The sequence below is a fragment of the Pogona vitticeps genome, chromosome 4 (assembly GCF_051106095.1).
Source record: "Pogona vitticeps strain Pit_001003342236 chromosome 4, PviZW2.1, whole genome shotgun sequence".
In the NCBI taxonomy this organism is placed as follows: domain Eukaryota; kingdom Metazoa; phylum Chordata; class Lepidosauria; order Squamata; family Agamidae; genus Pogona; species Pogona vitticeps.
The window spans coordinates 48,273,485-48,299,130 of NC_135786.1; the positions used below are offsets into that span (position 1 = coordinate 48,273,485).

At 40.6% G+C, this 25,646-nt stretch overlaps 1 protein-coding gene across 1 annotated transcript; it reads left to right on the forward strand.

The window, feature by feature from the left end:
* Positions 1 to 1,410: 1,410 nt before the first annotated feature.
* On the forward strand, positions 1,411 to 22,096 carry ELK4 (ETS transcription factor ELK4). Its single transcript, XM_072997279.2, has 5 exons — positions 1,411 to 1,551; positions 9,419 to 9,634; positions 12,604 to 13,500; positions 15,308 to 15,424; positions 17,740 to 22,096. The coding sequence occupies exons 2-5, from the start codon at positions 9,428 to 9,430 to the stop codon at positions 17,836 to 17,838; spliced, it is 1,320 nt and encodes a 439-aa protein (XP_072853380.2). The 5' UTR covers positions 1,411 to 1,551; positions 9,419 to 9,427; the 3' UTR covers positions 17,839 to 22,096.
* The last annotated feature ends 3,550 nt before the right edge of the window (positions 22,097 to 25,646 follow it).

Here is a 25,646-nt window from a genome sequence, read left to right on the forward strand (position 1 = left end):
TCGTTTAGTCGTGTCCGACTCTTCGTGACCCCATGGACCAGAGCACGCCAGGCCCTCCTGTCTTCCACTGCCTCCCGGAGTTGTGTCAGGTTCATGTTGGTTGCTTCGCAGACACTGTCCAGCCATCTCATCCTCGGTCGTCCCCTTCTCCTCTTGCCATCACACCTTCCTAACATCAAGGTTTTTTCCAAGGACTCTTTTCTTCTCATGAGATGGCCAAAGTACTGGAGCCTCAGCTTCAGGATCTGTCCTTCAAGTGAGCATTCAGGGTTGATTTCCTTTAGAACTGATAGGTTTGTTCTCCTTGCAGTCCAGGGGATTCTCAAGAGCCTCCTCCAGCACCACAATTCAAAGGCATCAATTCTTCGGCGGTCTGCTTTCTTTATTTCTATCTAAAAACATTGAAACTGCATCCTAGCCTCTGGAACTCCCTGCCACTGGAGGACAAGCTGGCCCCATTCATTGCTCTCCTTCCGTGACCAGGCAAAGATCTTTCTTTTCAGGCAAGCCTTCCCTCAGTCAACCAGCTACCTATGTGTGATTTTTAGATAGCTTGCTATTCATTACTGTTTTGATTGGATTTTACTACTGCCGCACCACTGGTGGTGGCACTGCTGCGGCGCCGCTGGGAGGGGGGGCAATGATAACTTCCTCAGTGGCTCAAGGGGGCGATTCTTTCAAAAAGGCTAAGAACCAGCCAGCTGTTTGAGAGCCTACATCTTACTTTACAAAAAAATAAAAATCCAGCAATGTTTGTCTTACAAGCTTTCGTTTTGACAGTCAAATATATACATGCCATATTGTAGAGAAAGACGCTTTTCACAGAACATTAAAGACCATAAAAGATTAAACAGTGAAGAAGCCTAATCATTATCCAATATCTCTCCTAAAAGGGATTTTCCTGAACTTAAAAACTGCTGGCTTTGTACAGGTTTTGTTCCATTAATGGTTCGCTTTCAGGACTGCCGATCGCGGCGTCGGTAAGTACAAGCTAAGAAAACAGTTAGAAAATAAACGAGGCCTTCAACCACGCGTCACAATCACAGGCGTGCTCAACCAGCGCTGACGACTCCCTTTGAGTCAATATAACCAATATTACAAATGACTTTAGAAGCCCTGCTTGCTACAGAACCACGTGCTCCGCTTCTTATTGGTCTGCCGCGACAGCCCCCTTCCCGTTTAGTTAAAAACTCCAGTCTCCAGAGTCCCCTGCGGACGGGAGGCGGGACGAAGCTATCCATTGGTCTACTTTTTCACTACGTTGGCTATGATTGGTTCGTTCTGCAAGTTTCTCCCGTCTCTTTCCCGGAGGGGGTGGCGGAAGTGTAGCGTACGGTGGCCGTAATGGGACCGGGTCCTCTGCCTGTTACGGAGTAAGTGGCTGGTCTTCGAAGAAGCCTCTTGCAACGCGGCGCCTCGTTTCGGGTCTGGCCGCGAAGGAGATGGGGACGCGCACTTGGATTGTCCTCGGGGGCGGCCGGCCATGAAAGGCCGAGACTCGGCAGGGAGTCCAGCACCTGCCGTCGCTTGGTGCGGGAGCGCTCCGCCTAGGTGGGTGTGAGAGCGGCCGCGGGACTTTCTCCTCCTTGCCTGCCCCACCCCGCTTGCCACACCCCTCACACACCCCCACCCCCGGATCTGGCCAGGACCGTCCAGGGCGACGTGTATTCCTTGGACTCTGAGCCGGGACCAGCGATGCTTTGCCCCGAGAGGGTTGCAGAAGCGCACTCTGCACGTGCGCAGGAGACTGTCTTTATGCCATGCATCTTTTAAGACACAGGGCGCTGTCCTCAAAGGTTTTAGGCCTGAGACCCGGCCGAGGTTTAATCCTAGCTTAGCTTTCCTTCTCTCCCCCCAACCCCACCTCCACCCACCCGCCAGTGCTTCCTGGTTCGATGTGAGCCCTGGCCGTTTCGCCCCCCCCCCCCCCCCCCGTCTGCTGCTCTTATGTGTTTCTCCTTCGGCTTTCCTCCTTGTCTTGACAGATGCGTGTGCTTTGACCCATCTGCCTCACTTGGTTAATCATTGTTCTATTATTACTTCATAGACTGCGACAGAGACACTCGTAGTTTTGCGGCAGGAGGGATCGTCATCAAGGCTACTCTAGTCACTTAAGCTGTAAAGAACAGCGATGTAGGGAGAGAAAGTGTGTGAGAGTGGCTGGAGAAGCGTTTCGAAATGCCTTGGTCAGAGTCCCTAAGTTTGTTCCTGGCAGGACTCTCACTAGTTCTTCCTCCTCTCCTATTGTATTTTTCTAACCTCTTGAACTTGCAACCTGTGGAATTTAAGTTCCCAGCTCCCTTCCTTTTTGCTTTGACATTTTAAAATGTAACTCTTAAGGAATGATTTAAAAAAAATCTTAGCTGCCTCCCCTTCAGGACTTTCTATCAGGGCTGCCTTGGGATTCATGTCACTATGTTGTTCTCCCTTTGGAATAGTTTCTTCCGAAGCACCTAAAGTTGCATTTGCATCAATGACAGCAAGCTGTGTACTTTTGTAGATTCCGTTGGGAAGGACAAAACCTCTGTGTTGCCTGTATGTTTTGTAACGGCAAGAAGTCATGGGGGCTAACTCAGTTGTATTGCCTGAAGCAGCCACATTTTAATGATCAACACACAAACTGTAAAGAAAAAGTAGGCAGATCTTTTGTAATGGTTGCACAAACTGCACAAACCATTCCCCATGCTTTTTTTTTTTTTTACTTCTAAGCTTTCTGCCCCACAGAGTGTGTACTCTTTTCTGCTTCACTAAATTTTTTCAAGAACTGCTAGTGTTTTCATATGGCTTTTACCATCAACCCCAGACTTGCTTTTGATATACGATCTGTTACAGCTTTTATTTAATGTATCTAAGAGAGGTTTCTCTTCCCTGATTCTCTTCTGTTGTGCTTGTTTCTTTGGGGCTGCATTTTATCTGCTGTCACCCTCTTTCTCACTGTTGTCACTGCATTAAAATATCCTGCCCTCTTTTTTGCTTGCTATATACATTTCTCTTCAGCTTTTGTGCTATGTTGTATTTGCTGCTGTCATGGCCAAGAGATGAAACACCAGTAGTGGGTGGCAACTGGAGCAAAGAGACACATAGCAGGATGTTTTTGTGGCTGGTTGGAGCTAACTGGAAAAATAAACAAATGTATATTTTTAAAAGCTCCAAAACTGGCAGAGGAGTTCATGTTTGCCAGCTGCCAGCACTTGGGTTTCTTATTATAGAGCCTTTTTTTTTCAAATAGAATATCCCTGGCCCACACCTTTTGGAAAAAAATTGTTGAAAAGATTCAGATTACTAGAAAGAAGAAATTCTTGCATGTATGTATGTGTTAAAGATCTCCACAGACATTCATCTGAGAGATTTGTTCTAAAGCAGTAAGGAAAGTGGTACATTCTTTCAGTGTATGAATTATGTATATGAAAACAGTTAGAATTTCATTTTTGGTACAAAATAGATGGGGAAATCTGTTTATATGTGTGGGGTGTGTGTAGGTGTTTGTGTGTCTGCACACATCCACATGCATGCCAAGAGCTTTGATAAAAGCAATTCCTAAAACTCTGAAATCTGCAGTTCTATTCAGGACTTTTATCTCTTGAAAGGATAAGGTTGCAATTTGTAATCAACTCTGCATGTACTCTTTCTCTTTATTTTTTCATTGGAAATGATTATAAGATCATAGCATTTGTTTGTATAAAAGCATATATAAACATTTTATCCTGTTTAAAACAAAGCTTTCTGAACTGCTGTATAGGGACATGTATAAACATTTTCCCTATAGTAGAAGAGTGAATGGCCCTAGGCTGACTAATATGGGACTGAAAAGGAGCCACTCAAAGAGGATGAAAATGCTTCTGGTACTAAGGGGATACTCTGGGTCTTCAGCCTTCAGTGTGCTGGATAGCTGTGATGCTTATTGTTTGCAGGGAGAGGAAATGGGATTAGAGCAGTGGTTCTTAACGTGGGCGATAATGCCCCCCAGGGGGCGATTTCATTTTTCAGGGGGGCAGTAGAATGAAAAGGGGCGGTGTGGGGGCGCTGGAGCAGAAGGGGGGCGGTAGGGGGGCGCTGGAGCAAGCCAAACCTGTGAAGATGGCTGCAGCCTTTTTACAGTGTCCATGAATATATATTTTCCTCCAATCTTAATTTAGTTTCAGAGTTTTTGTCTTGAAATTTTTAGTTCCTGCATTGTGGTTTGTTTTTATGCCCTTTTTATATTTCTTTTTCCGTCTTAAAATTCGCTTGCAACTAAATCATTAAATGTTACTTTTGGGGGGCATTTCATTTTCTTGGAATTGAATTTTGTTTTCAGGGGTCATTAGATTTAAGTGTCATAAATAAATAAATAGATAGATAGATAGATAGATAGATAGATAGATAGATAGATAGATAGATAGATAGATAGATAGATAGATAGATAAGATAAGATAAGATAAGATAAGATAAGATAAGATAAGATAAGATCTCATCACCGTGGGGAGGGTCGATGATATCTTCCTCAATGGCTCAAGGGGGCGTTTTTTTCAAAAAGGTTAAGAACCACTGGATTAGAGGATGCATGATGCTGCAACCCACCATTTAAACCCATGAGTAGAGGTGTAAATCTTAATCTGATTCTCACAGACAGTAGTGAAAACAAAAGCTTTCTCCTGGTGAAATTACAAGAATTTCTCTGCTGCTTTTGGATTTCAGAATTTTTTGTAAGAAATTTCATAAATTTTCTTGTGTTTTTTTTTTGGTACAGTTAACTTTTGCACATGAGACCATGTGTTTAGTTCAAAAGACTTTGTATATGAGGATTTTAATACAAAAATATTTTGTTGGTTGGTTTTTTGACAAATGCAGTTGCTTATGAAAAAGGTACCATCTTTTGATTCTCATGTAGAAATGGAAGAAATCTTGCAATGCCCTCTCTTTTTAATAGAATGTCTCAATTCATTCATTGAGACACCAACATCATTTGTAAATATTCATTACATCATTTACATCCATTAAGCCAAGGTTGTGAACCACAGGTCCAAGGGTGAAAGTCGATATTCTGGGTTCCTACCCTGGTGCTTGGGTTTCCTGAAGATAGCATTTTTGGCAGTTCCTCAGCTTTTGTATCCACCACTTCACATGGAAATGCCTCGCTGGGGACAGTTATTAGCAGTAGCAGCTTTAATCTAAAATATGCTGGTAGTTTTGTTCTCATTGTTTTACCCTGGCCAGCACTGGAACATTGCCTGATAATTTCTCTGAAATTGAATTCAAGCCACTGGCTGAAAGAGATTCCCCATTGCTGTCATAAATTAATGTGTAAGGGGAATCAGAATTGTTAGATACTTGCAGCCATATCTTCATTCTATATACCTAGTTACTTCCGTTTCTTACACAAAGCTCTGGGAGATGTAATATATTATATTGGAAGGTTGAGTGTACTTGCCTCAGTTCTGAACTATAGCACTGTGGAAGGATAGCAGTATGTTGTGGTTTCAACCCCCCCCCCCCCCCCCGATTTGTAGCTTCTTGATTTCCGTTTTTCTGTTATATGTTGGGGGATGTTGAGTACGCTATAAATAGAATATTATGATTGGGCTGTTGCAATGTGGTTAACGTTTGGCTATCCTAGAACCAGATTCAGAGAGTGCAAGTAGTGTAAGATGTAGTAGCTAAGCTGCTTTGGGGTGTGTGTGTTCCATCATGCAACATATAACCATATTCTTTAAAGTACTTCACTGGCTGTGGATTAGCTACTAAACTAGCTTCAAGATGTCACTATTGTTTCATTTTGGATTGCATCATCATGAGATGTTTGACATACAGAATATTCAGAAATGGTTGATCATTGCTTTCTTTAGCATAATACTGACAAGGGTCCTTTGAATCATTACGGCTATTGTCTATAGCAGATCCTCCAACAGTATTATCTTCCACTGTCATTATTGCCAGTAATTGCCCTTTAAGAGTTTCACTGCTCTCACCACTACAGAAATGGTCAATGCTCTTTTGCTGATGCAACCAATAATTTTTGAAGGGGATGGATACATCTTATTATGGTATCTCAGCTGTGATCAGTTCACCTTGGATGTACCTGGTAGGACTCTAGTCTTGTAATGCAGGATGTTGCCAGTACACACACACCTCTTTAAGTTGTGCATCCAAGAGGAGGGAAAGTTGAAAGTTCAGCAACACCGGTGTTGGGGTAGCTAGACTTCCATGTAGTTCAAATTCTATGTATAACTAATATGTCCTGAAAAACAGTAAAAAAGCAAGCAAAAACAGTTGATGCACACACACGCATGTGCATGCATGCACATGTGTGTGTGTGCGCGCACACACACACACGGAGGGAGGGAGGGAGAGGGAGAGGGAGCAGTTCTATCTATCAGAGTTCTGTTCAATAGTGTTGATGATCCTTACCATAAGGTACCATTTGTAATGAACCTTAAAGGTCCCTTATTTAGAGGCTGAATTAGAGATGTTATGTTTTGGACCAGTAGACCACTTTGATACCTTCAGTGTTGAACTGTTTTTCTGGGTGACCAGGAGGAACAGTATGTATTTAATATTTGTTTATTGATTATTTATTGGAATATTTATTTATCCATTAAAATGTATAAACAAAACCATGTTGTTCAGACCTGTGGAATTCAAGGGCGAAGTGTAATAGGAAAAGAAGGAGGCAGAACATGAGATACTTTAACTCAGCAAAGGAAGCCAATGCCTTTCATTTCAAGAACTGAACAGGGCTTTTAATGGTAGCACCTTTTGTAGGTTATGAATTCATTGAGTCACCTTGAGTCAGAAACAGCTTAATGAATGGAATGTATCAACAACAAAATGACAGTCCAGCTCGTTTCCCACTCCCCACTGCTTGAGCCTGCTGCTCTCACCTTCAGCATCTTCCTGTTGACTCCCTATCCTGGTAGTGTGTCAACTTCTCTGCCAGCTGTCTGCATAATGCCTGGCCCCACAGCATCAAGGCCAGCCCTGAGGTAGAGAGCAGAGTTATGCTATACAAGCTTGGGGCCGGGCATTATACAGAAGCCCACCCCAACAATGGGCATGCTGAGGTGTTGGGGGGGGTAGTAAAGGGAAAGGAGGTGCTGCCCATTGTGGTTGTCATGGTGAATGTGGGGATGGCATTATGGCAGTTGGGGTGGGAAGCAGTGCTTCTCTTCCTGCCTTAAGGCTTGTGCTGATATTGTTAAGTATTTTCATGTTGTCTACTGTCTGATGAAAAAGAAAGTAAAAACTAAGAAAACCCATTGGCATGTGTAAAGTGGTTCATGGATGCTGATTCTGATGCACTGGATTGTACCGCATGGGCATTTGTCAGTTGGGTGGATAAAATTTTTGGTTGAATTGATGAATTATGGCACATTTAACTTCAGACTTCAGTGTGTATATGGAAAATCTTAGCCATAGACCATGAATATTGTGAATATTTGAGCGAGTGAGAAAGAACACTTCTCCTTGTTCCATGTATGTAGCTGGAGGTGTTTGACATTTGTTCTGCAACTACCAGGTGGACATTCAAACCTATTTCAATAAGAAGAAAAGAGCAAAACTATTCAACCATGTGTGCAGCTGCAGTAGAAACATTAAAAGACACCTCCAGAAGTACTGTCAGTTCTCTTGCATGTAACTGCCCAGTGTCTGCGGTAGCAGCTCCTGGAATGTAAGAGGTTTCAGCTTTAGCTAATAGGAAACCAAATGTTTCAAATCTTTTTGGGTCTGTAGTTTGTTTGTTTAGATACCATTTCATGAACTGTATTTGTTCTCAGTGTGTGTGTGAATGCGCCCCCGCGCAGGGCAATGCAGCTTGTCTTGCAGGTTTTGGAGCTGCTGTTTGTACAAAGAAACTTATCTTGGTGCCATACTATTTAGACTGTATATATCATGCTATCATTGATTTAATACAGTAAGGTGTGCTTTGTATTAGTTGCAGTTTGCAGAACATAATTCAAGGACAGCGCAATAGAGAGCGTCTGTACAAGGGAGAAGTAATTAAAGGAACTATCCCTGAGAGAGAACCTCCTTCTACAGCAAATAGCATGGCTGCTGGGCACTGAAATTCCTGGCTACAGATGCCACACAATCTCCCAACAGCAGCACTGCATCCATAATTCAAATAATTCAGAGAGACTGCTGCCCCAACAGGCTGGACTCCCAAATTCAGGGTGGGTCACCTGCTGATTACCAGGAGGCCTGTTTTGTCTGTAGAGAGCCTCAGTTGCTTCACATTTATTTATTTATTTATTTATTTATTTATTTATTTATTTATTTATTTATTTATTTATTTATTTATTTATTCATTCATTCATTCATTCATTCATTCATTCATTCATTCATTCATTCATTCATTATCTATCTATCTATCTATCTATCTATCTATCTATCTATCTATCTATCTATCTATCTATCTATCTATCTATCTATCTGTCTGTCTGTCTGTCTGTCTGTCTGTCTGTCTATCTATCTATCTATCTATCTATCTATCTATCTATCTATCTATCTATCTATCTATCTATCTATCTATCTATCTATCTATCTATCTATCTATCTATCTATCTATCTATCTATCTATCTATCTATCTATCTATCTATTTGACTTATATCCCACCCGTCTGATGTCTGCTCTGGGCGGCTCACATCAAATAGAATAAAAACACTAACATATAACAACCGTTTCACAACAGTGAACAATCATTCAAGATGGGGATAAAAGATAAATCAAGTGGTGCCCGGAGGGGTCTGGTCCAATTGCATCCAGTGAGTGGTTCAGGACTTCTCTTGGGTTGTGAAATATATACTCGGTTGCAAACAAAGGCTTTCTGACAGTCCATAATATGTGAAGTAGTCTTTAGTCTGAGCTCCTTTCATTCTCTCATCTGTAAGGGTGTATTTTGTCATTCAGATTCCATCAAAAAATGGGATTTCAGTGTGAGAAGCAACATGGAAGCCAATCCGCAAATAGAAAAACTTTTCCCTCCCAGTATCAAGAGTGATGTTCTTTTTCTCTGAAAAGGAAAAAAAAGGCAAAATGTAACTGTGGCTGCATTGCAGTTGTGTTTTTGTGCATGCTGTGTTTCCCTTGAATAGATGAAGAAGTTTTATTTGGCTGCTAGAGTGACATAGTTTCTTTCATGGCAGAAGTGATGCTTGTAGGGGCTTTTTGCAGAGAAAGGTAATGAGTCATTGTGACTCCACAAACTGACCTGATTTAGCTAAATGAGGCTATATATGGCCCCTTGAGGAGAAACAGAATATAGAAAATGTGTGGTCCTCCTAAGTGTTTGTGTCAGCTACTTATTTTTCCCGTCTAGTGACAATGACCATGAATGTACTTTCTCTGCTGCTCACCTCCAGCCAGGTTAAATGGGTCTGTGTTCCCCAAAGTGGCATGCATGACCTTTGACTGTCCGTCTTCCTTTCTTCTGAATTTCAGCTCAGTGCTATGGACAGTGCAATCACCTTGTGGCAGTTCCTTTTGCAACTCCTCCAGGAGCCTCGGAACAAGGGAATCATTTCTTGGACCTCCAATGATGGAGAGTTCAAGCTTCTGCAGGCAGAAGAGGTGGCCCGCCTCTGGGGAATCCGTAAGAATAAGCCCAGTATGAACTATGATAAGCTCAGTCGTGCTCTCCGATATTACTACGTGAAGGTAACTTGGCCTTTTGTTTGCCTCTTACTTGTAACGTTTTTCGTGTCTAGCCTCTATTGAATAAACATCTTTGCTATTCACATTAACTTCAGGGGCAAATATATTCATCATCTTGCCAGGAGAGTTTATTGAGTGGAATGGGATGAAGTTTAGAAAAATGTTGCTTGTGTGCCTTTGTTGCAATGTATTGAATGAGAGGGCTTGGCCCTAGTACTGTAGGAACATTTGAAAGTGCAGATGCTCATTGTTACAGTCCCCAGCGCAATCCCACCCCATAACAAGAGTTGAAACATGCAGGCCACTGAACTAGAGCATGGCAGCAACTGAAGAGCAGATTTTTTTGTAAGATTGATTACTCTAAATTGTCCATTTGATACCAGGCCACCGTCAGATACCTTGCGCTACAACAGAGATAGCTTACTATTCCTGGGAAGATCCATTAGTCTCCCAGCTAGTAAGAGGATGGCAGCAAAGCTCAGAGAGAAGGACACCTAAGGGGTGGCGTCGGGGGTTAGCAAATAATGACATGATTCTTGCTGCTCAGAATTCACAAGCCACAAGTCTGTGACCCCTGGCCACACCATTGGTTGGCCCAAGACATTTTGCTGTCTGATGCAAATAATAAGATGGTGCTCTCTCCTGCAGTAGCTTGCTATCGTCTTAGGTCACTGCTTCAATTGGCCTAATGTTGGACCAGCCTTGTGTATGAGTACAGTTATCTCATGACATAGAATAAAGTAGTCAAGCAACTCGGGGTGCTTCTAGACAGTGAAGGTGTCCCAGACTGTATCAAGCTAAACAGGGATGTTTGAAAGTGAAGTCAGAACTTTAGAATGATCTTGCATCTACAGACAGGGATCAGGTGGTTTGGGGACAGGAAAGTATACCATACCTTATATATAGCATTCATATTGTTTCCTCCATCTTACCCTCTGTACCCCCCTGCATCTTCTCCTATCTCTCCTCTATGGGGAGCAGGGAAAAGCTGTTGTTTTTCTTTATTGGTAAATGACACAACACTGCATTGATTTGCCACCAAAGTGAAATTATGCTGGTTTGTTTAAAAAGGAGAGGGGGCAGCAGGAGAAAGGTGTGTTCTTTTCCTTTTTTAGTAAAGGACATATCACTGCTTTGACTTGCCACCCAAGTAACATAGTCCTGAATTGTTGAGGGAGAACCTACCATCCTATTGTAAACAATCCCCACCCCTTCATGCATGCGCAAGAGCGCTTGCCCGCCCACCCAAACCTTTGCGTAGATGCTCGAGCGCATGCGTGAAGGGGTGGGGGAGCCCTCACGCTGGCGCTGGCATGCGCACGCAAAGCAATTGTGGGGAGGGGAGTGTGTACGGGGGTGCGGGAGGTGCCGGTCCATGGCTCAGGCCACAGACCAGCACCCAGCCGTGGACTGGGGGTTGACGACCTCTGTTATAAAAGTCTAATGTAGGTTTGAAGTTGAATAGGTCACTACCTTTCAGCGTTCCTTTACCACAATTATTTCAAGTATATTCATATTACTTTTTCAGAAGAGTGAATGTCATGCAAAGCTATCCTTCCTCTGTGTGCCCATTACTTTTTTCTCTGCATTGTTTTGGAAATGAAAGCCACACCAGAATTTTTCTATTCTGCTGCCCCAGAATAGCAGACAAAGATATTTCATGTGCACTTGATACATGGCTTATTTTACACTTGTCCTTGTGCTATTTTCATAGAATAAGAAAGAAAAATCCAGAACTAGTGTCAACTCTACTTACATGCAGGTTAGAACTTAACCTGGGATAACATTGGCTTGGTTATTAAGCACCACCTGTAACTTTATACTACACAGATTGACGTGTTTGCCATTTTAATAACTACAGAAGAAAATGAGTGCTACATAATATTGCTTAGAGGCATTGACGTGACTGTGCTGTTCCGCTGAATGTTTTTGCAGCTCGTTTCCCTTCAGCTATATCAAAATGTTATCTACCTGTTCCCTGTTTGGAATATTTAACCTTGGTGTGATAACATCGAGCACACACTGATGAAAGTCTTGTGCCTGTTTTCAAAATCTGAACTTAAACTTTATGCCTTACGAATCAAGGTCATAAAACATGTAGGTAACTGACCGAAACTGTGCCCCTTATGTTCAAGTTGGTGTATTGATGGAATCATCATTACATTATTTGATTGTGGATAGGCTAGACAAGGGGAAATGCTGATGACTTCCTTAAGCTGAGAATGTTTCAGAATTGCCAAATGCTGCAGGCTAGATAAAACTGAGAAACTGGGGAATATGGAATTGCTGGATACTCGTACTTCAATGCTTCTGTTGTAAATGTCTGGGAAGCTGACCAAATAAACAAAGGTCAGTTTGTGTCCCCAAATAAAAGGACAGTTCACATCTTCAGCTTACCTCCTATTACTGAATACTTCAGAGAAAAGGATTGAGAGAGGAACTGATGCTTCTGTGCTTATCTTTTATCAAAGGTCACATCAGAGCAGCTCCAAAAGGAATTTAATTCTTAAATGGTGACTCTTAATTTGAAAGAAACCAGTCCTCTTCCCTCCTTGAGAGTTTTGCAGATTTTGACTGTAAGAAAGGGAGCAGGATGAGCAAGAGTAGTGTGGCTGAGTGGCTGTAGAGAGGGTGTCCTAATTGGGAAACTGTAACATCATTTAATCATAGATGGGTGATCCCTGAGCTTCCAAAAGGATGAGTAGGAGATAAATGTTAGTTTGGTTCCAGATTAAGTTAGTCTCCTGTTGAAATTCAGCGGGACTTAATTAGCCAAGACTAACTTCTACGTTGATTTCAATAAGACCTAACTTATTGCAAGGCTTCACATAGTCTTCCCTCTCAAATGTAAATAATTTGGTTACTGAAGTTGGGCTACTTTAGCTCGACAGACTTGATCATAATATGCCAAGGATTCAAATGGGAGGGATGTTTGATGTCTTTTCACTCTGTTTTATTTTATGTTTTCACAGAATATCATCAAAAAAGTAAATGGTCAAAAGTTTGTTTACAAGTTTGTATCTTATCCAGAGATTCTAAATATGGATCCACTATCAGTCGGCAGAACTGAAGGTGATGATGAAACCCAGGCACACTTTACAGATGCTACCAGCAGTGCCAAGGACTCAGAGAGTGGTGGGAAGGAGAAGCATCAGTCTTGTGCAAAGTCCTCTAGTCGCAATGATTATATCCACTCAGGCCTCTATTCTTCATTCACTTTGAATTCTTTGAATTCCTCCTCTTGTATAAAACTTTTTAAACCAATCAAGATGGAGAACCCCATTGAGAAGTTGGCAGAGAAAAAAACCTCTCAGGATCCAACACCATCAGTTATAAAATTTGTGACTGTGTCCTCCAAAAAGCCCGCAATATCTCCCCTGCCTTCTACCACTCAACCAACATCTGGTGTTTCAGCTGCCTCTACCCTTCCTTCTGGTTCAGATGAAGGTCTTCAAGCCTTGGAGTCTTTAGTAGCACCAAAAGTGGCTCCCACTGAAACAACAGCATCCTTGCCAAATTTGACCACCAGTTTCACCCCTACGCCTCCTTCAACCTCGGTCTCTCCTACTCTTCAGGTTCCTTCTAAGTCTCCTTTGCCACCTTTGAATTCTAACCCTGATCAGGTTATAGATACAGATACAGACACTGATTCGTGCCAGCAGTCACAGCAGTCAGAGAATCCAGTCCTGGAGGTGAAGGAGCAGGGTTCTGCCACACTAGAAAAGGAGCTCCGTCATAGCCGAACTAGAAAGCCCAAAGGGCTGGAAATTGCTCCCACTCTGCTAATTACTGGCAGTGACCCAAGTCCATTGGGAATAATAAGCCCTTCTCTCCCTACTGCTTCTCTTACACCAGCACTTTTCTCACAGGTAATTCTGTCTCCTATTAACTGTTTTAATGAAAACCTGTATGTGTACAGAACATGGGGAAAAAATCTGCTGATTGGTGCCCTCTTGAAGAAGACTGATGAATATTTTTGAAAATTGAGAGCAAAATAGAAGATGAATTGAAATCTAATCTAAAGCCTAAATTTGCTTTAACTTTAGAGGGAGGCAGGATGAAAGTCCTTTGAGAAATCCAAGCTCCTTATTTATTCTCAATAAAGGCCACAGGTCAGAATCTTAGTTGGTCTTTATGTTAATGGAAGAAGACAGTCAGACAGTCTCCAAGGTGGTGGATCTGCCCACACCCTCACATCCTGCACACCATCAGTATCTGGTCCAGAGGGGTAGAAAAGCCTCCAGAGTAGACCTTTCCCTGCTTCAGAAGGCTGAAAAGGAGAGAGTCCAGCTGTTGAGTGGAGGAAATAAGTTTTTCTGAGATCTGCAGATGGACTTTTCTGTCAACCCAATGCCCCATTAAACTCCTGGCCTTATTGGGTTGCATCTTCATGCAAGTGTGTGCAAATTGGCTGGTGGACACAGGTTTCTCTATGCCCTCTCCTACAGCAGTCATTACAGTGCTCTGAAAATTCTACATAGAGAGTTAGGGGACCACAGCTGTGCTATAGTGGCAGGGGAGAGGAGCAGTCCCTGAAAATTGGACAGAGGTGGCTTCAGTAAATTGGAGCCCTTCCATTCATAGAAGACAGATCCTTTGGTCCAATCCATTGCTCATAGTTCCTTAACTGTAATTAAATGATTATGATTACTTAGGATGTCAGGACCTTACCCATGTGAAAGGGCAATTCATCTTGTCTTATCTGGCCAAAGTTAATTGTTAGGTATGCAACAACAATAAGGCATAATCTGAATCTCTGCTTATCGCAGGCTCTTAAAGATCAGTTTAAAGCTTAGGTTCATATCAAAGATTAAAACAGAAACTACATATTGTTGCTGCAAACATTTTGGTTCAGTCCCCACTGCACACAAGAGAGAATGGAGATGGGATACATGCAATTTCCCAACCTGTTTCCAAGTAAGTAGTTGGACGCATTAAGGGAACGTTGTTCCTAGGAGAATTAATAGCAGCTTTGAGGAGGTTGTGTAAAATATAATGTGGCAATGTGCTCCACAAGCACTGTTTCCTTTCCTGATGTAGGCCTTAGAATCTAATAATTTAAGAGCAAATAATAGCCATGCAGAGCCACTTCCAGTTTTGAGCTATATTTTTTTCAACATAATGTAAAATTTGTCCAGTTTTATTTTAAGACCAGCTTTTTGAGGCGTAGCTTCAGTAAATTCTCAATTAAAGAGAGCCTTTCTAGGCCACTGTTTCCATAATAAGCTTTCAGGTGCCATAAGATTCTTAGATGGAAGACCATCTAAATTCTGTATTTCCCCTTGTTGCATTTGGTGGCTTCTGATAATTCTCTAAAGTCTGTTTCTATAGTATGTAGAATAAAGGGGTCTAGGACATTTCAGGATCTATATGTCTTTGTGGACTGTGGCTATAGTAGGAGATTATTCTTTTTGTTTGCAGCATGAACAAAATGTCGATTTTAGAAATGCAAATATTTGTTGGAAATCTATTCTCTCAAGTTCTGTATTGCTGACATTAGTTGAAAGCTTCGTAATGTTGGTTATTTTCATTCTTGACAAGCTCCATTTGGTTGTCTGAGTCCATTTGAGTTGTGCTGATACAAATACTTCTTAGGTATGTTGAGGTTAGTAGAAGCTTTACATAATGAATGATCTCAGAAACGGGCTTTTTTATATTGTTCTGTATGTCTTGCAGACACCTATTTGGCTGACTCCAAGCCCCTTGCTGTCCAGTATCCATTTCTGGAGCACTCTTAGTCCAGTTGCTCCTCTCAGTCCAGCAAGACTGCAAGGTGCTAATACCCTGTTCCAGGTAAGTGCTGGAAAAGAATGGCAGAGGGTTATGGTAAAGAGCCTACAGGACCTTTTGAAAATATGATAGAATATGCTTATAGATGTGTGTTTTTGGATTATAACTCAAGAGAATTCCACACAAATACACTCAACTCGAGTTATTACTTATTGTTTCCTTTGAATCATGAACTGTTGTATTCACTGAAAAATTCTCCGTGATTTGGATGACTGTTCAAACTGTTTGGAGAACCAGAAATACGGCACAGACTTCTTTCCCACTTCTTGAACATGATCTTTTGCTTTCCATTCTACACATAATATAGAGCATAGATATTCTGACATCTGAATAAAAAATGCAAGTACTTCCTGTACAGTAAATCATAACTGCAAATCATTGTTTGTGATATATATCCAGGTTTGGGTAGGAAGGCTAACAATAATCTGCATAATTAAGATCTGAAGGTTCCCTGGGTCTCTTTCAGGATTTCCTCAAAGCTTTCCAACTCATAATGGACTTGAAAGTGACATCTGTCTTTGTTGTAATGAAAATTATTTAATAAAACATGAACATTAACAGAGTAGTTTCTCTGTGATCTATCACACATAATTTTGTCAGTAGGTGAAGCCCAAGTGTGTTGGGCTTGTCAGATAAGCAGTAATTGTGCACTTTGACATAATAGCCTCACAATGTATTCCAGGTGAAGGAGTTATTTTAACAATGGGTTAAGAATACAGTAGAGTTCTGTGCAGACTTCCCAAATGCAGGGTTATGCTAAATGCTCGTGTAATCTGCATTTTGGAAGCTTATATCAGCATTTGCCACAGGTTAAATCAACTTGCTAGTTCCAACTAGAGTAGACCCATTGGCCAGAATCCTTTTGCTAATTTACAGTTGGATAAGGGAACTTGCATAATTCTTAGTGGCAAATTGCTGATCATTAATGAGGCAGTGCTTGCAGCTTACAAACTTTATACAAGAATAAAAATAAGTAAGACCAAATTCAAGTATAAAATCTTAAAATCAAGCTCACTATATAAAACATTGAAATGCATTAAAATGCATTAAAACCATTAAAATCAAAAAGGTTACCATTAAAAACAGCGCAGTAGGGCAGGATGAACATGTCAGTCTAAGAAGATGTGTTTTTACTCTTTTCTTAAAATGATTCATAGAGGAAACTGATCACAGCTGCAAAAGGAATGAATTCCACCGTCTTGGAGTTACATAGAAGGAACCCCTCTTCTGTGTGATTGTTAGATGGGCCTCTGAAATTGTTGGTGTTTTTAAGACGGTCTCTCCTGAAGATCTTAATGTCTGGACAGGCTCATATAAATAATAGGCAGAGCCTTAATTAGCCAGGCCACAAAGCCATTTAGGACGTCAAAGGTTAAAACCAACACAGTGAATGGGGCCCAGTAAGTAATTGGTAACCAGTGCAGGTTTTCAGCATTGGGGGGGGGTGTCATATGATCACAATACCATGCAACATAGACATCAAGTTCAATGTATATCTTTTTGGACCTTTGGTTGTGTCTTATTGAAATGTATGTATAGATTTTTAGTTTTTTTGTTTGTTAGTTCTTATCTCATTTTAAAGTGGTCTTTAGAAAACATCTTTTAAATGAAAAAAATTGGGGAAAATGAAGTATTGTTAAGGTTTGGTAACTTCCATCTTTGCTTTATTAGGCCACTTAACAATATAAATACAGTCGTGCCCCGCTGGACGATTACCCCGCTCTACGATGAATCCACATTACGTTGACTTTTTGCGATCGCTTTTGCGATCACAAAACGATGGTTTAAATGGGGTAATTTCACTTAGCAACAATTGGTTCCCTGCTTCGGGAACTGATTTTCGGGTTTCAAAATGGCTGCGGGCTGAAGAAAATGGCTCCCTGCTGTTTTCTAGGACCGATTCCTCACTTTACAGGCACCGAAAATGGCTGCCAAATGGAGGATCTTCACTGGACGAGCAGGTATTCAGCTCATTGGAACGCATTGAACGGTTTTCAGTGCATTTCAGTGGGTTGTTTCGTTTCATTTGACGATGTTTTCGCTCTACAGCGATTTCGCTGGAATGAATTACCATCGTCAAGTGAGGCACCACTGTACTAAGCTGCAAGACAAAACTGTTTCCTTCTTATAATTTGTCATGTGATATTTTTGGTCAATATTTTGCTCTGCAGAAGCTCAGACAAAGTACCCTCAAGATCTTTAGAATTGCTTGGTGCCTTTTAGTGAATATCCAGCAGAAATTGTTTCAAAAAGTAAACAAGAATACATGCATTGCTTTTACATAACTGCAGCCTTAACACCTGTTTCTGTTTTTACAGTTTCCATCGGTGCTGAATACTCATGGACCATTTACTGTGTCAGGAATGGATGGGCCCTCTACTCCTGGGCCTTTCTCCCCAGACTTGCAGAAGACATAGTGTATGACGTTCTGAGAAGAAGACGGATTAAGAAATAAGAAGAAGTGTCATTAAAAAGAAGTGATGTAACCCAGTTTTTAAGGAGTGGTTTGTAATTCCACAGAGGCAATATAATCTGACTTGATTTTTGCCATTCCTCGCTCAGATGCCTTTGCAAAAAAATCCCTTCAAGGCATAAGGGAATTTGTTCAGAAATGCCTTAATTGGAGACTGCTCTCCATAGTCTCTCCTCTCCCTTGCTGGTTTTGGCATAAGAAGCTTTTTGTTAGTAAAGGGAATCTAATTTTCTGGAAATGCTACGATTGAATCTGCAGTAATGGATATGACTGACACAACGTCCCTTTCGATGGATTACTGTCCATGCCTCCACCTTTTGTTTTTTATTCTTAATCATTACTGGAAGCTGCCATTCCAAGAAATACTTGGAAAATGTTTTTCTTTAAGTTTTCTTTTAATCTAATACAGGAATATAGCAAGAAAACTGTATGTCTCTGTAAGGAGAAACTTTATATGTGCATATTATGGTAGCATAGAAGAGAATTGAGAGCCAGCATGGTGTAGTGGGGTGAACGTCAGAATAGGATTCAAGAAACCTGAGTTTGAGTCCTTGGCTCGGCTGTGGAAAGTCACTGGGGGATGGATGGCAATGGTAAAACCAGTCCTTAAACATCTCACATACTCTGGATACCCTGTATTAGATTAAAATCTTACCTGTTGGGGTTGCCACAAGTAAGATGTGAGTTGCTGTCAGATAACAGAAAAGAATGAGGCAGTCTTTTGAAGTAATTGATTATCAATATAGATATTTTAGCTATATATCATTCAGCAAAAATGTCATTTGATTTCCCAAGAACCTTGTGCTGTTCTGTAAGATTGGACAATACAGAGATGAACTGGTTGTAGAACTGAATTGCTTTAATCTTGTATAAATATTTGAAAGCTTTAAGTGAAAGATTATTAGTTAGAAAAAAAGTTCCCCTGAAATCTAATAGAGAAGAACTTTAATGAGCAAACAATGGTAATTGAGGAACCTTGTAGTGGCTGTGTTATGACATTGGATGTACTGGGTGTGACATTGTCGTGCTGCTTGATTATGTTTTGTGGGAAGTAAGTGTTTATATTTTAGTCTTTCCCCCTCCCCCAACAAGTGAGATATCCAAAGAAGATGCCTTTCAGGGCCCAGGGTGTCTTTGATTATCCATTTCTTTTAGTCTAAGTGAGAACTGAACTAACTGTTTGAATGTGTAGATGCTCCTGACATATCGTGTAACGGCTAGGAAGTATTGCCATTGATGAAGAAAGCATGAGTGGAAAAGGCAGGTTGGCTTCAGCTACTTGAAGTCTGAAAGAGCTAAAATCATATTTCAGGCTGCATTTCACTTTGTGGTAGCACTGAATGATCTCTTCAACATAATATAGCAATTCTGTTAGTCTTTGGAAATCGTTGGCTTTGCTATGCTGGCTTGCTGATGTAGAAGTACATCAGCAAGCCATTGTAGCAAGCCATCTATGATAAGAAGTGGAAAGTATAATGTTAAATTTGGATAACTGTGTGTACCACTAGAAGTTCCCCCTCAGTAGAAAGAGATGTATGCAAAAGCTAGAGTATTTCTGTAGCGATATAACAGTTACTTTCTCACTTGGCAGGTGCTGCGTCCATCTGTCATGTCTTTAAAAGCACCTTAGAACTTGTAGAAAGAGTGATTTAAGTGTGGCCATCCAGATGTAGAGCGTGCTTCTCCACTTTACCCAGCCATTTTCAGTGTTCAGGAATGCTGAGGATTGCATTACAAGAACATCTGGAGGGTTTTGCTCACTCCTGCACTTGGCCCACCCCTTACTTTTGTAGCCTTCCCCCCTCCCTAAAGTTAAGATGAAGCACAGGAGTTTTGCCAGATAATGCCGTGTGGCTATTGGTGGTGGTGAGAGCATTAACCTTCTGCAGTGAGAATGTGATTCACATCTCCCCTGACAGTTGTACTGGTGTTGGCTGGTAGAATTTTCAGCGGCAGAGACGTTGAAAAAAAAACCACAACTTTTTGAAATGATGAATAGTAGATTTAAGAGCACTTTCAGTCCTGTGCGCCACGTGTATCCCATCTTTAAGACAAGTGGATTCTCATATGCTATCATATGGGAATTCCTCATGTCTAGGTTCATTTCCAAGTGTGCACTTGTGACACTTCTGCAAGGCTGAGTATCTGACAAGAGAAGATGTCCTAGATAGGAATTTTGCCTGCCTTGAAATCTATAAACTGTGATACAGCTCTACAACTTCTCTTGAGAACAGTGCCCGCCCCCCAAAAGTTACTGAGCTGCCCTTCCAAAAGCACTCCTTTAAAAAAATCTGATGAGAGAAAAGGGTAGATAATGTAGCAGATAGCCCAAAGAAAGACAACAAACAAGTGAGCTCTATTGCTTGCAGTATGTTGATGGCTCCTTTTCCAAGACATGATCAGATAGATATTTTGGAAGGCTCAGGCCTGTTGCGCCTAAATTGAATGTGCAATATTTCATAGATTATTTCTAGTGTAAACATGCAGAAAAACAGCTGTAGGTGGTAGGTGAGGTAGTCCTTGGATATTCTCATGTTTACCTAATGGTTGTCTGCTGCCTCCAGGGCCAAATTAACAGCAGTTTTTAAGGACGCGTCTGCTTTTTGCTTTACATTTGTTCTTAAGTACTAAAAAAAGTGGTAATTAAACTGCTTTTCCCTTACTGGAAAAGGACAGGCATTCTTTATTGAAATATTGTACTTCTGTATGTGACTTGCGATGCACTTGTGCAGTACATATATTTAGGTGAATTGAAACATGGATCGTCTTGGTATCAGTTTGGTTTAACCTGGTTTCATAATGCAGCACCACCTTTTTCAAAGAAAATGCACCATGGATTGTTAGTTGATCACTATGGGTTAAAGTATTACTATTGCTTTTTCCCCCAGCAAGTTTACAGAGCTGCCTGGCTTCATTCTATGGGGGCTTTATAATTTTGTGTGGATTTGACACATACGCTTTATCTGTGTCCTTCTGCTTCATCCCTTGTCAATCACAGTAAACATTTTCCTTGGTGGATGCTATCCCTTTAGAATCAGGAACTGCTGGGAGCTCACTTCACCCTAAGGATATTGTATGGTATTGTTTTGGCAGAGTTGTACTGTGCCTCTACAACTAAAGAATTTTGTGTGGTTTTCAGAAGATCTTGTTACATTGTGCAACTGTTGCCTAAAGAGCTTCTATGGGAGCTTTGTACATTAGGACTGCAGTATCCACAGGGAATTGGTTCCAAGTCCCTGATCCCCATAGATGCCGAAGTCCATAGAAATAGTGAACTCTCTCTATAGCATTGTCTCTGATTCCCTCTAGTTGGCAGTTCTGGTAATTACATCATGGAAATACATTGGGGTGTGTGTGTGTTTTAATATTTTTAATATTTTCAGACCATAGACACATGAAACTGTGGATACTGCTCCATGAATTGGGGAGGGGAGGGGGTCATACTGTACTTCTAAGATTTTTTTAAAAAATAATGAATGTGTCATTGAACCCATTTGTTTAGACTTCTAAAAATATTTACTAGCCAATAGCCCATTTTATTGAAGTGCTAGCCCCATGAGCAGAAAATGAATGTAGCTATACTCTCACCAAGGAGAGCAGTATTAGATTTCAGTTGTAAGTGCTGCAAAGTTTCAAAACCAGGTAACTGCTACTTTGTATTTCAGACAGCTCCAAATGTGGACATACTTTATTAACTTTCCTCTATTTTCTTATTTGCAACATACTTAAAGTTGGAAACATCAGCTTTACATAGTAATTGTTTTTGTTGTTGAAAAATTTGAGACAATGAGACAAAATTTAAGTAATAATCTCTATCTATTTCTCTTAGGAAAAGGTAAACAGGACATCCTAAGAAAACAATAAAACTACTAAAGCTACATAACAAAACATACCAAACAGTAAAAGCAAGTAGGTCAGCGGCAGCTCAGGCTGTCGCCCACCAACGTAGGCAAGCACATACAGTCTCTGCCTTGCTCAGTCAGTCAGCACCAGTGAAGTGTGAGAGGCAAAGCGTTATAGGAGAGCCTCACTGAATAAAAGGGACAGGTGAGGTCTTTCAGCACCTTAACCCTCAATGGCTAGAATGTTGGATCTTGCTATATCCCAACATTTGTATGCTCTCCAGAGCCTCGTGGCACAGTGGTTAAACTGCTGTACTGCAGCCAAAACTGTGCTCACGACCCGGGGCTCAATCCCAGGTAGCCTGCTCAAGGTTGACTCAGCCTTCTATCCTTCTGAGGTCAGTAAAAGGAGTACCCAGCTTGCTGGGGATGGGTGTAGCCTGCATAATTAACTTGTAAACCTCCAAGAGATTGCTTGAAGCACTATGGGGCGGTATATAAGCAGCATGCTTTGCTTTTTTTTAAGCAGGCAAAGATAGATTCTGACCGTGTGTAAATGTCCGATGCTTTCTTTGTCAATTTTCCGGCTTAAATAATCAAGTGCTTTGTTGAGATTTCTATACCTAGGTCCTTGGTGTCCAGCCATTTGTTACCTCGTTTAGAGAACTGACAGTCTTTGGGGTTTTCTAAATCATTCATTAGTCTTGCTGAATTACATTGAGTTGCTATTTTATTGCATTTTCATATGTAATCACATGAAAACATGTCCATGTAACACTTTTCAACCTTGTACAAGAGAAATGTCTTGTGTTTAAGTTCTACTTTTTAAAAGTGAATATTAACAGATGCCTGTTTGGCTAAATTTTCTCTTTGAAGAAGGTTGTGAGACTTTCTGCTCTCTCTTTCACCACTTCTTCTGAACTTCTGTTTACATTCAGGGTCCTCACAATGTGAGTACAATGTGGTCCTGAAGAAGGACATGAGGATTCAGGACAGAACTTGCAAAAATGAAACCTGAAGTAAAATATCAACAACTGTCAGTTGCCTGACTGGAATGCTCAGTTCCTGGCTTTCTGAATCATAATTCTGATTAGTCAGCTGTGAATGACAAAATCAGTGCTTATGCACTGATTTATTTAAATCACTTAGCATTTTTGCATGAAAGAAGAAATGTTGGCTTAATGTCAGTTTGCAAACCAGGATCCAAAAGCACAGTGTGAAGTTGGTTTCAAATCCTGATTAGTATACACCAGCTGTAGCAGAGCCATCCAGTGGTGGTGCTGAAGGAAGGACCCAGGGCAGAGAAACTGACAACCCCAAATTCTGCCATGCTTGCAGTGGTGGAGCAGAAGTGGTGGTGGCAGATGGTTGCCATGCAGACTGAGGGGTTTGGAGATTGCACTCATTAATCTCAGCTCCTGAACTACAGCATAACTAATGTGAAGGTTGAGCATTTGAACTAGCGTCACTATCTACTGTGTTTTATTAATGTAATATTTTCTTTAGTTCTGGGCTGGGCAAATCGTACAACAAAACACAAACTCTGCATTCAAAGTTTCCTATATAAATAAACTTCCCCTGTTGCTTGGTCTTAAGTAAATCTTGTACCAGAGAAGGAAGGCAGTGGAGAAAATAACATTTTTGGGGAAGCTTGAGTGGTGAGTTTACTCAGAAGTCCCACTGATTTTAGTAGGTCTAAGTAAGTGTGCGTAATGTTATAGTCTTGAAAGACTGAAAGGGGAGGATGTTCGCACATTCAGAGGACGTTTCTGTTGCCTCCAATCTCCTATATATTTTGTCTACCCCTTTTCATATGCAGTGGTTATGGGCTCTGTTAGCTGATAGCCTGCAGGTGGAATCTTCTTGCACAGCTTTATGCTGCGTACACTTGATGACATCATCAGCCGCAGCTGGTTGAGGAGAAATAAAAGTTTTCTGTTCCACTCCCAGTTTTCAAGGATCCCTGGGGATCTCTTTCATGCAGGGGAGACCTCTGAGAGCTGCAGAAAGGGGGGGAGCATGGGAGAATTTCCATGAATAGTCAAGAATGCCATCCTTTCTATACAGAATGAGTTTTTCCTGTTAGCCGAGCAGTCCCATGATGTGTTTCACTATTCAAATTTTTACCTAAGAACCATTGCTTCAGAAACTGCTTCGAGTCAAGGATATAATCCTTCATTGGCTAGAGAAATACAGTCAAAATGTAAATCAGTGTGTCATTATTTACATCTATTTGACTAGAATTTAAATACTGTAGTTATTTAGGTATTCTTATGTCAGCCTGTGGAAATGATCTTTTTTTTTCTTTGAATACATCTTCCCTCCTAGTTTATCATTTTATTATTTTTTAGCTAAATGTGATTTTACCAATTTTTTTTCCAAAAAGTTTGTAAGCTGCCTTTAGTGTTCTCTTTTAGTGGAAAGAATGGATAGAAATGTAATAAATGTAATGAGTAAATAATAATGTCTTGAAAGAAATTTTCTTATACTATCAAAGCATAAAGGTTTGCCTGTGCATTCTAAAAGTTCTGAAGCTAGAACTTGGAAAAGTGAATTTTCTAGGATCTTCCATTCAGCCTGGCCAAAATCCAGACTCTAAAGTTTTGTCAAACTCAACCTAGTTCCTTCAGATTATGGAACTAATTTCATGATGCATTGTGTCTTGGACATCCCCAGGCACTCTTTTTTTAGGACTATAGAAAAACGTTAATCAAATTGATAAATCTAATTCAGTTTTTGAACAATTTAGCACAAGAGGCAATGTTTTGTTCGATTGATAAAGGATCCAGATACATATCTGGAGTGTGTGCTTATTATGTGTATTATGTATAGTAAACAAAGCCTACTTTGTAAACTGAGCTTTTAAAACTCCTTGCACTTTCAGAATTTATAGGGCTCTTGTCTTTTATACCACATTATATAGTATCAAGACCAAATTTAAAACTATTTGATATGATGTCACTTACTCGCAAAGTATCTTAAACTAATAATCTGAATCTAAGTTCATGTTTAATGTTATTGATATGATTGCACCTATAATTTTAGCATCTCTGTCACTGAAAGGGTTGTCCATTTGTCGTTCACGATCCCAGTGGGTCTGAAGAGAACCTTTGGTATTCCAGATGAGTTGACCTGTAATTGCCTTCAGCCTCATTTAGCATGGACAGTCATAAGGAATTGTGGGACGTTCAGTTCTAAACATCTGTAAGGTCAAAGGTTCTTTACCCTGCAATAGGTCTTTGCTTGACTTGCAATAGGTCTTTCGAGCTTGAAAAGTAAGCTTTTTGAAATTTGCTGTTGTAGATCACACAGTATCTAGCACTTAAAGTAAATGAGGAAACATACTTTTAGTTGAATAGTCAACCAAATTTAAATTTGATCCACCTTTCTTTCACAGGATCAGAAAAGAAATAAATATCTGAAATTGTTACCTCAGAATTAGACCTCTTCCACAAATAGATTTGTTCTCTTTTGAAGGCATTTCAGCCAATATCGATCAGAACATATTGGGGCAATGAATTTCATTAACATATATTGAGCACTAGTTTATTAACTGGAAGCTTTTTCTTTTGAGCTGTCTTCATATCTGGGGCTCTTTAGAAAGTGTGCTTGTATAATTAGTAGAGGAAGGGATCCTGAGGTAAATATACAGTTTATACTAGATGTTTTGAGCTGTGAGTTTCCCCCCTCCTTTGGTAGACTGTTTCAGAACTGTGCTTAAAGTTGTTGAGCATCAGTCTTGCTGTTCAATTGCACCATTTTAAAATATATGCTAGATTTTTTAAACGAGTATTTTATAAACTGTATATATATATATATATATATATAAATTGTCCTAAGTAATTTTTTAAAATGTCATTTGTATTTTTATTGCAGTGTTACCAGATGGCCTTATGTACATCACATTGCT

Bases quoted from the DNA above. Each gene is read 5' to 3' on its own strand.
- ELK4 (XM_072997279.2), top strand. From the start codon at position 9,428: ATGGACAGTGCAATCACCTTGTGGCAGTTCCTTTTGCAACTCCTCCAG. The intron at 13,501-15,307 runs GTAATTCTGTCT...TATGTCTTGCAG, and splicing joins CACCAGCACTTTTCTCACAG to ACACCTATTTGGCTGACTCC. The intron at 15,425-17,739 runs GTAAGTGCTGGA...CTGTTTTTACAG, and splicing joins GTGCTAATACCCTGTTCCAG to TTTCCATCGGTGCTGAATAC.